This window comes from Typopeltis vanoorti, chromosome 20, assembly GCF_054136105.1.
Source record: "Typopeltis vanoorti isolate ZY-2024b chromosome 20, IOZ_Tvanoo_1.0, whole genome shotgun sequence".
In the NCBI taxonomy this organism is placed as follows: Eukaryota; Metazoa; Arthropoda; class Arachnida; order Uropygi; family Thelyphonidae; genus Typopeltis; species Typopeltis vanoorti.
This window is the reverse complement of record NC_143568.1, coordinates 61,705,829-61,721,032: the sequence shown is the minus strand read 5'-3', so window position 1 is coordinate 61,721,032 and position 15,204 is coordinate 61,705,829. Positions and strand designations below refer to the sequence as shown.

At 35.9% G+C, this 15,204-nt stretch overlaps 1 protein-coding gene across 1 annotated transcript in view; it reads right to left on the bottom strand.

The window, feature by feature from the left end:
• Positions 1–15,204, bottom strand: part of Nelf-E (negative elongation factor E) — a 111,926-nt gene that overhangs the window by 81,305 nt on the left and 15,417 nt on the right. Inside the window, exon 3 of the mRNA XM_090410221.1 lies at positions 3,581–3,636. Within this exon, the coding sequence (XP_090266347.1) occupies positions 3,581–3,636 (56 nt within the window). The remainder of the gene's footprint in view (positions 1–3,580; positions 3,637–15,204) is intronic.

Below are 15,204 nucleotides of genomic sequence, written 5' to 3'. Positions count from 1 at the left end.
ATGCTATCATCAGCAAAACATCACAGATAGGATTTGAGGCAGGTGAAAGAATGTTCCTTAAGAGGAAGAGCATAGGCAAAAGTACAGATCCTGATCCTTGGAGTACACTGGTATTGAAGGGGAAATCTGAAGACAGGAAACATCCACTATATGCAGTGAACAACCAGAGAGGACCCAAAGGGGTGGACCATCATCATCATCATCATCATCAAATTCCTGTCATGTACCCTCAAGGGGTGTACAGGATATGACAGTACTACATGAAAAAAATTACATCATTACTAACTTCCTATCTACAATTTTCCTCCAAATCAGTCTGTTACTTGTCAAGACTCCAACATTATCAGATCTTATATTTCTATCGTCTAAGGCACTTTGTACCGTATCAATCCACCTATATCTTGGTCTTCCTCTGGGTCGTTTTCCTGCCAACCTGGCAGAGAACACTTGTTTTGCTAATCTTTCCTCTCCCATTCTATTTAAGTGACCATACCATCTGAGATTAGCTCTGCTAACGCATTCCTGGATGCTGACAATGTCAAGTTCTTTCCTAATATCCTCATTTTTAATATGATATTGCCATTGATGCCATCTGTTCACGCCTCTAATCTTTCTCAGGACTCTCATATCTGCGGTCTCTAGTCTTTGGTCAAGTGTTTTACTTCTGACCCAGCTCTCAGATCCATAAGTTAAAATTGGTTTGAACACAGTCTTGTATACAGCTAATTTAGTGTTCCGACTAATTTCTTTCTTATTCCATATGAATTTATTCAATTGACTTCCCACGATACCAGCTTTGCTGATTCTGTTGTCTATTTCTATATTTAGTTTACCATCTTCAGTAAAAATTGTGCCTAAGTAGCTGAAATGTTTTACTTGTTCCACAGGTTCTCCATTCACAACACAGTTGACATTTTCAATGATTCTGCCTATTTTCATTGTCTTTGTCTTTTTATTGCTGACCTTCATACCATATCTATTACAACAGCTATTCAATTTAGTCAGAGAATCTTGCAGACTTGTAGCGGATTTATTTAGAAGTATAACATCATCCGCATAAAGCAAAGAGCTGACATTAACATCTCCAATTTTGATATCAGGTTGAATACCACATTCCTTCATAATGTGATCCATATAGATAATGAATAACAGAGGGGATAATGTACATCCTTGTCTCACACCAGATTTAACATTAAACCATCTTCCTGTACTTCCTTCAATTCTAACTGCTGACTTGCAACTCAAATAAAGACTAAGTATTGCTTGGTATAATACCCCATTGACACCATATTACTGCAGCGTTTTGAATAGCTTCTCTCTTGGCACCTTGTCATATGCCTTTTCCAAATCGACAAAACTTAAATACAGATCTTTGTTATATTCCCATGCTTTCTCGACTATTTGTCGTAAAGTGAAGATCTGATCCTGACAGCCTCTATTTGGCCTGAATCCAGCTTGTTCTTCACCAAGCTTTTCTTCCACAATTTTTCTCAACCGTTTCTCAAGTATACTTGCATAGATCTTGCCAGGAACACTCAGTAGGGAAATACCTCTGTAATTCTCACATTCAGTTTTATTTCCCTTTTTATATATGGGTACTATGAGAGCTCTACTCCAATCATCGGGAATTCGTCCCTCTGTCCAGGCTTTCTGAACTATGCAGTGCAGCCACTGTAAGACTCTTATACCACCATACTTCAGCATTTCTGGTCGAATATCATCTACTCCTGCTGCCTTTCCACATTTCAAGCCTTTGATGGCTTTTTCTACTTCAAGTATGGATATGTATTCCTGACTGCATGCCTGGTCAGTGTTTTTTACCACTGTGCTGTCATCACTGCTTGTTTCATTTAGCAGTTTTTCAAAGTAATTACTCCATACTTCAAGGATATCTTTTTCTCCTGTTTTCATTTCACCTTTATCATCTCTAATTCCTTTTACAGCACTCTTTCCTCCATTCCTAAGCTTCTTCAACAACCTCCAGAATATTTTGCCACCTTCTTGATATTTATTTTCTATATTCTTGCCAAAGTCCTCCCATGACTTTTGTTTAGCTAGTTTTACACACTGTTTAGCTTTCTTACATTTGTCTCTGTATTCTGTAAGAGTAAAAGCTGACTTATTTGCCAGGAACTTTTGATATGCTTTCTTCTTTTCCTTCACTGCCTCTTTGACTTCCTGTGTCCACCAGGGAGTTCTAATTTTTTTATCCTTGCACACAACCTCACCACATGCCTCTCTGGCAGAATCAATCAATGTTTCCTTCAGAGTTTGCCACTTAATCTCCAAGGTTTGATTCCTGTTCTCAAACTCTTAAAAAAAAAAAAAGGGGTGGACCATAAAATGATAATTTAGTAAGTAGGCTTCTCTCCCAGTCAGATGGTCTGAAAATATCGTGAACAATCATAGTTTCTCCACATCTTTTCATGGCTTATGTCCAAAGCTGAACACCATCAGCTAGAGATGTTACTGAACAATGATGACAATCACTAATTAATAACTGGTCGGTAGTGAGGATAATGGATCTTGGCATGACCATGCTATAAACTTACATAGGCTATGTTCTCTCTCTCTTATACATAACAAAGAAATTTTTATCATAACATATCAGAACTACAATGTTTCTAACACACACATATATTTAATTTAGCACCAAATTTTGACAAAGACCTAACAATGTTGAAAAGGCAATTTCCCCATCAACATACTGCTATCCATGATCAGCATCATTTCACTGTCTTACATTTTGGATTTTAATTTAGTTCACTTTATGCATTTCTTTAGCCTTTCACAAAAGTGTTCTATAATCTCTACTCATCTCTAAAAGTATTCCGTTTAATATTATACCTAATGGATGAAATTTAAACTGAATGAACAATTATTCATAATCAACATGCTACATATTTCTCATGAAACCCTTATGCCAAGTAAATCTCTTTATGATATTCTGTAAATTTGTTTTAATTGTGACACTCCCCCCCCCCCCAGCCCAAATGTGTAGCATCAGAAAGTTGGAATTGGCTCTTTATACTACAGACATGCTATTCTTAAGAAATTTTTTGAAATATGTTTTGAGTTTTCTAAAATTACTTTTAACTATGACTGGAAACAATCAATCATACCACATTTACTGAAATACAGCAAAAGTAGTACTAAGTTAAGAATCAGGTCATGAAAATAGAAGTTTTTTCTTTATAAGATTTCTTTTCTTCTTTATGAGACCATCTAACTCATCTCACTTCTTTATGAGCTGAATTAGATGGTCTCATATGGAGGTGGAAAGGTGTTTTCCTCCCAGAAATTTTTCATTCCATAAAAGAGGCAAACAGACAAAGAATGCTCACAATTGACAGACATAGCATACTATGCAGACAGGATTAACCATCATGATCAATTAAGTTTCTGGGATGCTAATAATTGGCCATGATTGGCCACTGAGCTAGCACCTAAGGAAAAGATGTAATGATAATTAGATTTTCAAATTTAGTCTGACTAGACAAGAACACCTGGCTGATTAGAAAAACAAACAAGACAAACATTTATTAGACTTTATATGAGTAATGTTAAAAAACATACTTACTCCTGATTTTAACAATTTTTTGGCAACTTCCTTTGCATCCTGTTTGGCTTCAATGGCTAACAACAACAAAAAAAAAAAAAAAAAAAAGAAATTTATAAAAATCACATTTTATTCAGAATTAAAATGTGATGAATAAATACCTATAACACTTAAATATGCTCTTTTTAAAAACAGTTCCACTTAATCAAGGGATACGAACTATAAATAATAGATAATCTTTCACTATTTTTATATATGAATCCCATCCACAAGATGATGTTGATCTCTACTACATTTAGTACCACAGGCAACATGGAGTAAGTTTAGATTATCCAGTTCCCTGCTCTAGAAAAGCTACAGTGCTTGTTAAGCCACTTCAGGTTTCCATTAAATAAGCAGAGTGATGATCTCACAGCAAGTGAAGAAATTCATTACCACCAACATTCATGCATTCACAAATGCAGTGGATTCTATGCATCATGTGTATCACATGATAGTATCACCTGACATGGTCAACCAAGTGGTGGTTAACCCATTCTTGACTAGCTTCAGACAACAATGTTTGTGAATGTCATGCTGCTTTTAGATGAGATTGAGATTAGGGTGGTTAATCAGAATTTCACAGGCTTCTTTAAGTTTTCTTTCATATATCATCACCTATTGCAAAAATGTGGAGTCATTAACACCCTTAAAAACAGAGCTATAACAATCTAATCAACAAGCTCTTAAACAAGAATTAAAGATTATTAGCAACACATTTATAAATAATGGCTATAACAAAAATACTATTAATAAAATTCTTAATAAAACTTCATCAAAAAAGAATATAGATTACAGTAAAACCATAGCTATCCCATACATAAAAGGGTTATCAGGAAAAAATCAATAGAATCCTATACCATTATAATCTCAATGCCACTTTTAAACCACCTATAAAATTAAAAAACATATTTAACTCCTCTAAAGATCCTCTCCTCCCATTGGCACATCATCCTGGAGTTTATTGTATCTACTGAACCTGTAACTTGCCTTATATTGGTGAAACTGGATGTACAATCCCTATACGTAAAAAAGAACACAAAAGACACAGTAATATAACAATTTTGGTGAAGCAGGCCTCTCAGATCACACTCTCAACACCCTACACCAAACTGAAGGAAAAGTACCTGCTCTTTACATCATACAAAAACCTAGTATGAAAGAAAATTTAAAGGAGCCTGTGAAATTCTGATTAACCACCCTAATCTCAACAATAATGGTGGCATAAAAATTCCAAGAATTTGGATGGCATATATTCAGCCTACTTAATTTCTGGCATACTTTAGGACTTTAAACAATTTTCAGCTTTTATTGGAAACTCTTCCATACCAATTGGTTGAAATTTATATGTATAATCACATATAAACATGTTGCTCTCCAGCCCAATTTAATTTTGTAACCTAATAGATAATAATAATAATAATAATAGGACTCTAGCTTTAATGTAGTAAAGGGATTTTTTTTTTTTTTTTTTTTTTTTTTTTTTACACCAGAGGTCAGGCCAATAATTGTTGTAATGGTTGGTCAGTAACTTTAGCAAACCACGTAGATTGCAGTTCAGCTTATTTCTCTGTATATAGTGTATGCTCCAGATGATGACCTTGATATGAAGGTCAAAATGTTGAGTGTTCATTTTTGTTTATATTAAACTAAAGTTTCACTCTAAAATGGTAGTTGTCTCCATAATTTTCGATAAATGTATTTTGATGACCATGTAAGCATGAAAGAAATGATGCCAGCTATTATCATTATTATTCCTCTTATTACTACTATTATTACTGGAAACTCTTCATTATGTCCCAGTATCACTTTGCTGAGACAAGCAGTAAAAAGAAAAGTTTGATACAAGTTGAATGATATAATGTTGGAGGTTTAATGGATTTTTTACAACACTCAGAAAGGATTAAAAAGAATTTAATACTTCCTATATTTCGTCCTAGTCACTAGGACATCTATGGGGATTACAAAAATAACTAATGTAACATAACACAAATATCATACAATACTAAGCCCAACCATGTGGGTGACACTAAAGTCCTATCTAGGTGGAGTGCCCTCTAAGGGCGGTTGTAGGTGGCCTGGAATATAAAATAGGATCTCTGGTGATGAGTGTTTCCCAAATTTTCGGAAGCTTAATGTAACCGTATTTATTAAGATTTGGTTGATTTCTAAGAGCTGCTGCTGCTTCTAAGAATAGTCTCTCTTTCTTGAATTTGCTGTGATGGAGCATGGTGGTTTTCTTCCATGATACTCTGTGGGTGGTGTCCAAGACATGGTCAGCCAAGCCTGAATGACCATAGTTGTGTTTAAAGATGTAAGCAATGTACGAAAGATCAGCTCCCTCCTCTCTCTCTGCCTGGAGTTTACAAAGTACCCTGTTCCTGTAAGCTGGCGTACTTTGGACAGACAGGCAGATCAGCATCCATCTGCCTAGAGGAACACAAGTCTTACATCTGTAAACACAACTATGGTCATTCAGGCTTGGCTCCATCACAGCAAATTCAAGAAAGAGAGACTATTCTTAGAAGCAGCAGCAGCTCTTAGAAATCAACCAAATCTTATAAATACGGTTGCATTAAGCTTCTGAAAATTTGGGAAACACTCATCACCAGAGATCCTACTTTATATTCCAGGCCACCTACAACCGCCCTTAGAGGGCGCTCCACCTAGATAGGACTTTAGTGTCACCCACGTGGTTGGGCTTAGTATTGTATGATATTTGTGTTATGTTACGTTAATTATTTTTGTAATCCCCGTAGATGTCCTAGTGACTAGGACGAAATATAGGAAGTATTAAATTCTTTTTAATCCTTTCTGAGTGTTGTAAAAAATCCATTAAACCTCCAACATTATGTCTTCACAGCACTTAAGCCTCTATACACAAGTTGAATGACTTCAGCAGGCTCCAAATGACATCTCAACAAACATGCTAAGTCTGCTACAACCTATCATGACACTTTCATGCTATACATTAGTGAAATCCAGGCAAGTAAAAATTCCTAAAATTTTAATGAACTGAAGAAGAAATGTCAGTATAAGAAAAAAATTGACATGAATGAGGAGGCAAACTAAAAGGAATGATATATAAATCAAGTGGATATTAAATCCAGCATTATTTCAAAGCCGAATGCAGAAGCTATGAGTTTCATACGAAATTTGACCAGCGAGTTTACGGGAATACACTCGCTAGCATTTATGAGTTGCTCTAGTGTGAACCTTATAGGAGACACGATCGCTTGCCCAAGTGTCCATATATTTGCCTTCTATTGGTCCATTTTGATAAGGTTTCACTGGCCTGACAGCTGTTTTGAACTGGTTGGTTCTCCTCAGAGACCAGGCAGAAACGCTAAGAGAGCAAAAACTCTCGTTCAGTACTAAGGAATTCTAAGTGTCGGAGAGGTGCATTTTTCATAAGCGAACTCTCGGTCGGTGCGTAAATTATTTACTAAAATAAAGGGCCAAAAGACTTCATTTCGGCAATGCAAAATTATATATAAATCAAGTGAATATTAAATCCAGCATAATTTCAAAGCCAAATGGAGAAACTATGAGTTTTGTAAGAAATTTGACCAGAGAGCTTACAGGAATACACTCATCAGGCCAATGAAACCATATCAAAATGGACCAATAGAAGGCGAATATATATGGATGCTTGGGCAAGCGATCATTTCTCCTATAAGGTCTGTGCTAGAGCAACTCGTAAATGCTGGTGAGTGTATTCCTGAAAGCTCTCTGGACAAATATCATATGAAATTCATAGTTTCTGCATTCGGCTTTGAAATAATGCTGAATTTAATATTCTCACTTGATTTATATATAATTTTGAATTGTCGAAATGAAGGCTTTTGGCTCTTTATTTTAGTAAATAAAAGGAATGAATTAAAAAGATATCTTGCTAGGACTAGTGGCTTTCATCAGTTGTTGCAATTAATTACAAGATGTTTTTAATAATTGTTTTTTAATTATTATTATTATTAAGAAAGACCTCCAGGGAGTCAGGGACTCACCGAGGAAGGCCACATACTACATGCACCAGCTATCATACTTATTCTTGAATTCATTCATACTGCTTGCACTCAACATCCAATGGCAATCCATTCCATTCACGCAACACCCTACGAGAGAAAAATCTAACCCCCATCTGCATCCTAGCGGCATTCATTCTCAGCTTCCCCATAAATTGTAAAATTCCATTAACTGAAACCCTGTATGACCCTTTCAGAAGTTTTTAAGTCTCAAACATATCACCCCTCTTTTTCCTGTTTCCTAGTGTCTGTGATACTGATTATGAAGACAGATTGAGAATCAGTATTCCACAATCCTGATATTATTTTTAATACTCTCCGTTGCACTCTCTCCACTATATCAGAATCACAAGAGAAACCAGACTTGTGCAGAGTAGTCCAAGTGAGGTCTTATCAAGGCCTTGTGAAGAGGCAAAAGGACATCCTTATCTTTACATGTGAATGTTAGTTTCAGCAGTGCAATTATACATCTTTTGAGATGTATTTGCAATCTTTGCTACTTGCTAGGACTAGTGGCTTTCATCAGTTGTTGCAATCAATTACAAGATGTTTTTAATAATTGTTTTTTAATTATTATTATTATTAAGAAAGACCTCCAGGGAGTCAGGGACTCACCGAGGAAGGCCACATACATGCACCAGCTATCATACTTATTCTTGAATTCATTCACACTGCTTGCACTCAACATCCAATGGCAATCCATTCCATTCACGCACCACCCTACGAGAGAAAAATCTAACCCCCATCTGCGTCCTAGCGGCATTCATTCTCAGCTTCTCCATAAATTGTAAAATTCCATTAACTGAAACCCTGTATGACCCTTTCAGAAGTTTTTAAGTCTCAAACATATCACCCCTCTTTTTCCTGTTTCCTAGTGTCTGTGATACTGATTATGAAGACAGATTGAGAATCAGTATTCCACAATCCTGATATTATTTTTAATACTCTCCATTGCACTCTCTCTCCACTATATCAGAATCACAAGAGAAACCAGGAGACCAGACTTGTGCAGAGTAGTCCAAGTGAGGTCTTATCAAGGCCTTGTGAAGAGGCAAAATGACGTCCTTATCTTTACATGTGAATGTTAGTTTCAGCAGTGCAATTATACATCTTTTGAGATGTATTTGCAATCTTTGCTACATGGCCCTGGAACTTCCACTTCCTATCTACTAACACTCTAAGATCCCTAGCCTCATTAGTTTCTTCTAGCATAATCCCACCAATATAATATGACATTGGATATCTAATCATGCCAAAGTGCTCGACTTTGCATTTACTGACATTGAACTGACATCCAGTTTTTTTTTTGTCCACAATTCCAGCCAATTCAAATCATTCTGCAAGTACTGTATATCAGCAGCATTCCTGATTACCCTAAGTATCTTTGCATCATCAGCAAACAGTTGTATGTCGCTTGTCAAATCCTTCCCAATATCATTAATGTACAGATTGAATAATAGTGGACCAACTGATCCTTGTGGTATACCACTGGTTACCTTAAATCTTGCAGACTCACATCCTCAGTACAACACTTTTTGATATCTGTCAATCAACCATCCTCTTATCCATGCTAATATTCTATAACCCAAACCCATGTTCTCCAATTTATGCAGCAGTCTGCCATGCTGTATTCTGTCAAAAGCCTTAACAAAATCCAAAAGTATCATGGTGTATCCATTCTCTTTCTCTAGTTCAATGGTAACATTGTTATAGAATGTGAGCAAGTTGCTAAAACATGACCTTCCCTTAGTAAACCCATGTTGCTCATTGCAAAGTAGAGATTCACTGTCAACCCACTTCTGAATGAGAGCCCTAACCAATTTTTCCAAAATCTTCACCACCACTCCTAAGATATTAATTGGTCGATAGTTGGATGCATCTGTCTTTGAACCATCCTTGTGCAATGGAATTACAATACATTCTTTACATCCTGTAGAAACTTCCCAGTTCTGAGACTTGTATTAAACAGCATGGTCTAAGGAATAGCCAAATTCAGATGAACACTCTTTTAGCATGTGTCCCTATTGCTGAATTCTTATTCAGTTTGTGCAACAGCTCTAATACCTCACCCTTATACAGCTGAGTTTCTTCATCCAGTGAAGAGGTAGCAGTGAGCTCAATGTTGCGTACACCAGGTTGATAGCTTTTAACAAAATGGGCACTCATTAGTTCAACAATCTCTTCTACATCTGTTACCCTCATGCCATCTGCAATTAGAAGAGTTATTCTTTCATATTCATTCTTTCTTTTACTTGCAGCATATCAATAGAATTCTTGTGGGTTGTCTTTAGCATGCAGAGGCAGTTTCTTTTCATACTCAGACTTTACTTTCCATACAACAGTTGTGACTATTTTAGCTTGCCGCTTATAACGTTATTAATTGACGTCATCCTTATGCACACAGTATTCCTTCCACATTGTCCTTTTCTTATGAATCTCTTGCATAATAAGATTACACATCCATTCGACTCCTACTCTATTTATTCTTCGAACTCTTGGGACACATGCTGATATCGCATCATTTAAGTATTGTTTAAATGCTTCCCACGCACTGTCAATATTCTTTCCACAGCAATCGATCCCATTCCACTGAACTCATTATACTCCTTAGTTGGTCATAATTTCCTGCTTTGTAATTCAACATGTACCCTTTTCTGCATGGAACATTCATAAATGTAGTCACTTCCCAAGTAAGTACCACATGATCACCGTCACCAACTGGAGGCGAATAGTTACGTATTTAATTGAAATGCCGACTGACACTATAATCAAATCTAACACTCTTTGACCTCCAGTTCCTTCTGTCACATGTGGATTGAGGAAACTGTCCTACAGCAGCTCAATAATTTTTACTTTCATTCTTCTAATGAGATTTTACTGCTACCCAATCAATATCTGGATAATTAAAGTCTCTCTTTATGATTATTCTTTTCACGCTCATCTTTTCTATTTGGTGATGATTTTCTTCATCACTGGCAACCGATCCACCGATCCCCCCCCCCACACACACACACAGTCATCCCTCGACTTGCATCTGTTCGGAGATATGTCTATAATCCCATAAGAGAATAAATAACATTTACGACTATACTTTCGAACAAGATGCAAGCGAGCTTAAAGTAAAAAGGTTTCTATTTAGCAACAATGCATCATGCGCAGTGGCAACAGTGCATTCAGCGGCAAACTCCCTCGGCAGTCAGCACGTCTTCAACAGTTTCTCTGTTGATTTTGTGTTTGAGAAATAGGTTATTTATGTACAGGTAACCTTTGTACAATGCGATTTCGATATAACGCGGTCTAAAAATTGTAGTAACCCTTTATCTTTTCATAATTTTTTCCCTGCAAGAATTAAAAATCAAATTTTATCTTTATTAAATTTGGGTCTGCCCATATCACGCATGTAGTTATAAGCAGCGAATTTATATTAGGAAAAATACCCTTTAGCACGCATGTACATCAATTGTTTACAGTATAAAGTGTTTATACTGTAAACACTTTATAGTGTATTGTTGAAAATTGTCTTCGTTTTCTGCCAGGAAAGCGCATTAAAAATCAAAAGTGTGTTAATCTGAAGCTGAGCACTTTATTTTCAGGTGAGTTGCATACAATATGTAATGCTTTATTATGTAAAAATTTTATTTTTATAGTAATAAAATTTTTAGTTATAAAATTATAATAATAAAATTTTATAGGGCTTTTGCGATTTGGTTGAAAATGAAATTAGTGAATTAATTGATGAGGAAATAGATTTAAATGAGGAGGAACTGGTTTAGTTAATAGATGATGTCGAACCAAATGGCAGGGAAAGTTCTGCCGAAAATTCTGATTGTGATGAATCCGTTAAAGAATTCAGTTTAAAGAAATTAGCAGAAGGATTGGTTTGGGCAAGAAAGTTATTTACGGATAATGATCCCTCAATGGAGAGCTCCGAAAAATTCACGAGACAATTGGATTTTGTTTAGCTCCATATTATGAACTTATAAAAAATTGCAGTATAGAGGTAAGCAAGGTCTTATTACTGACTTCTTGATAACTAAATGCTGAAGTATGCAATGAGAATCATACAAATGATGTCCAAGAGATTTCAAGTGATGATGCTGTCCGGCCACTCGTAAAAAAAGAACATCTATGAAATGTCAGTTTTGAAGATGGTGATGATGATTAAAATATGCCCTTTATTTTATTTTTCCTAAAACATTTAAGCATTATGTGCAATGAAGTTTATGTACAGTTTGCATTTTTATAAGTTTATACTATGTATTTTGTTTCATAGTTTATATGTTTTCGTAACTCACATCAATTACCTGAATTAATACATTTTTTTTGTTGGATATATCATTGTTGTTTATACAATTAAAAAAAAAAAACGATTTTGGAACATAACCCTAATTTTTCAGTGTGATCCGAGTCTCGCATAATGCGATTTATATAACACGCCATTTCTGTGTAACCTAACATCTGCGTTATATGAAGATTACCTGTATTTATTGTTAAATATTACAACATGGCCCCTATACACCCAATCAAAAAAACTAGTGAAGAATCACAGAAAAAGAGGCGAGCAATTGATCTTGAAATGAAGTTGCAAGTTATAAAGCAACACAAAGCTGGTAAGCATGTCAATGCGATTGCACATGACTTTGGATGGTCTCATTCTACTGTGACGACCATTTTGAAAAATAACGATAAAGTCATAGAGGCTGTGAAAGGATCTGCTTCCATTAAATCGACAACAGTGATAAAGCAACAACAAGGTCCTATTGGCGATATTAAAAGCTACTTGCATCATGGATAGAGGACCTGAACCACAAGCGCACACCCCTTAGCACTATGACCATAACCGCTAAGGCACTAAATCTCTTGAGGTGAAAGCATAGTCCGATTATGACTATGACTACGAATTCAATGCTTTTTCCGGTTGGTTCAGGAGATTCAAGCAGCGTTTTGCACTGCATAATGTAAAAATTATGGTGAATCTGCAAGTGCAATGAGAAGGCTGCAAGGAATTTGTGGAGAAATTGGATAAAATTATTACGGAGGAAAATTATTTACTACATTAAATATTTAATATGGATGAGACCTCCTTGTTTTGAAAAAAAAATGCCCAAGAGGAAATTCATCCACAAAAAGCTAAAATCTGTGCCTGGTTTCAAAGCTCTTAAAGATAGTATTATGCTTCTGTTAGTGAGTAATGTGGCTGGATAACCATTTGTGATATGGCAGCGAAAATCCACGAGCCTTCAAAAACATTAGGACACATACTCTTCCAGTTCATTATGTGGATGAATCAAAAATTGTTTGAGGATGCCTTAATCAACTGTTATGCAAGTGAAATGAAAAGCTATCGTGTGAAAGAAAATGTAGAATTTAAAATTTTATTAATTCTAGATAATGCTCCAGGTCATCTACCTTACATCGGAGATCTTCGCCCCAAGATCAAGGTCATGTTTCTCCACCCAAACACTACTTCATTGATCCAACCAATGGATAAGGGAGTTCTTACAGTGTTTAAGACTTATTGTCTAAGGAGAACTTCTTCACAAGCCATTTCCACAAATGAAGGAAATTATTAGACTTGCATGCAATTCTAGAAAGCATTCAATATTTATCATGCTATTAAAAATATTGCTGTGGCTTGGGATGAAGTGATCTTTCAATGTATGAATGGCATATGGATAAAGACATTAAAAAGGTTTGTGCATGATTTTGGAAGTTTTGAAAAAAATGAAGACCTTTGTAAATTGAGTGAAGAAATAGTGGGCCTAGAAAACAGTCTGAATCTTGAAGTGAATGATGACGACATAGTTCAACTCACAGAAAGTGCCTCTGAAGAGTTGACCAATGAAGAATTGGTAAAACTGGCGAAGCAACGTGTTGCAGAAGAGAAAGAATGAGAAAAGGAAGAGGTAATTAAACAAATCACAGTGAAGGGTCTTGCAGAAATGTTCTCTGCAGCTCACAATTTTCTCAAAGTGGCTGAAGACATGAACCCCAGTGTTGAATGCCACTCACTAGTAGAAAGAAAAGTACATGATGTGTTTGCTTGCTATAAACAAATTTATGAAATAAGCAAAGCACACTGGACAGTTTCATCAAAAAAACAAAGCTTACACCAGAAGAGCCACAGCCTGATCCTCAACATATGGAAGGTAATGAAGATGTGACTGTGGAGGAAGATTTAGGTCATTATTTTCTAGTGTCAGTAACACAGCACGGTTTTATAAAGATTGAAAATTAAAATCACTGCATACTTATTATGGTTAAGTTCCTAACCTCTATAACTCTGTTGATTAAATGAATCGACTCACGTCATGCCAGATGGACTGGAACCCTGCTGTAAGTTGAGCCATGACTGTGTGTATGTATATATATATACTAGCGGGGCTCCAGCACCTGCAGCGTCCAACCCCCCCCCCCCCCCCCCCCACCGAGTTCCGAGCAGGTAAGACAAAAATCATGACAAAAAAACATTTCAAATTTCAGCTTATCTTCATATATATATAGAGTAGATATATCATCATCATCAAATTCCTGCCATGTACCCTCAAGGGGTGTACAGGATATGATAGTACTACATGAAAAATTTACATCATTACTTCTTATCTACAATTTTCCTCCAGATCAGTCTGTTACTTGTCAAGACTCCAATTTTATCAGATCTCATATTTCTGTCGTCTAAGGCACTTTGTACCGTATCAAACCACCTATACCTTGGTCTTCGTCTGAGTCGTTTTCCTGCTTGGCACAGAGCACTTGCTTTACTAATCTTTCCATGCACAATCTGATCAAGTGACCATACCACTTGAAATTAGCTCTACTAACACATTCCTGTATGCTGATAATGTCAAGTTCTTTCCTAATAATCTCATTTTTAATATGATATTGCCATTGGTGCCATCTGTTCATGCTTCTAACCTTTCTCAGGATTCTCATATCTGCAGTCTCTAGTCTTTGGTCAAGTGTTTTACTTCTGACCCAGCTCTCAGATCCATAAGATAAAACTGGTTTGAACACTGTATACAGTTAATTTAGTGTTCTGACAAATTTCTCTCTTATTCCATATGAATTTATTCAATCGACTTCCTACCATACCAGTTTTATTGATTCTGTTGTCTATTTCCATATTTAATTTACCATCTTCACTAAAAATCGTGCCTAAGTAGCTGAAATGTTTTTCTTGTTCCACATATTCTCCGTTCACAACGCAGTTGACATTTTCAACGATTCTGTCTATTTTCATTGTCTTTCTCATTTTATTACTGACCTTCATACCATATCTATTACAACAGTTATTCAATTTAGTAAGGGATTCTTGAAAACTTGTAGCAGATTTATTCAGAAGTATAACATCGTTTGCATAAAGCAAAGAGCTGATATTAACACCTCCAATTCTGATATGTTTTATACCACTTTCCTTCATAATGTGATCCATATAGATAATGAATAACAAAGGGGATAATTACTTGTCTCACACCAGATTTAACATTAAACCATCTTCCTGTACATCCTTCAATTCTAACTGCTGACTTGCAAATCAAATAAAGACAAAGTATTGCTTGATATAATGCCCCACTGACACCA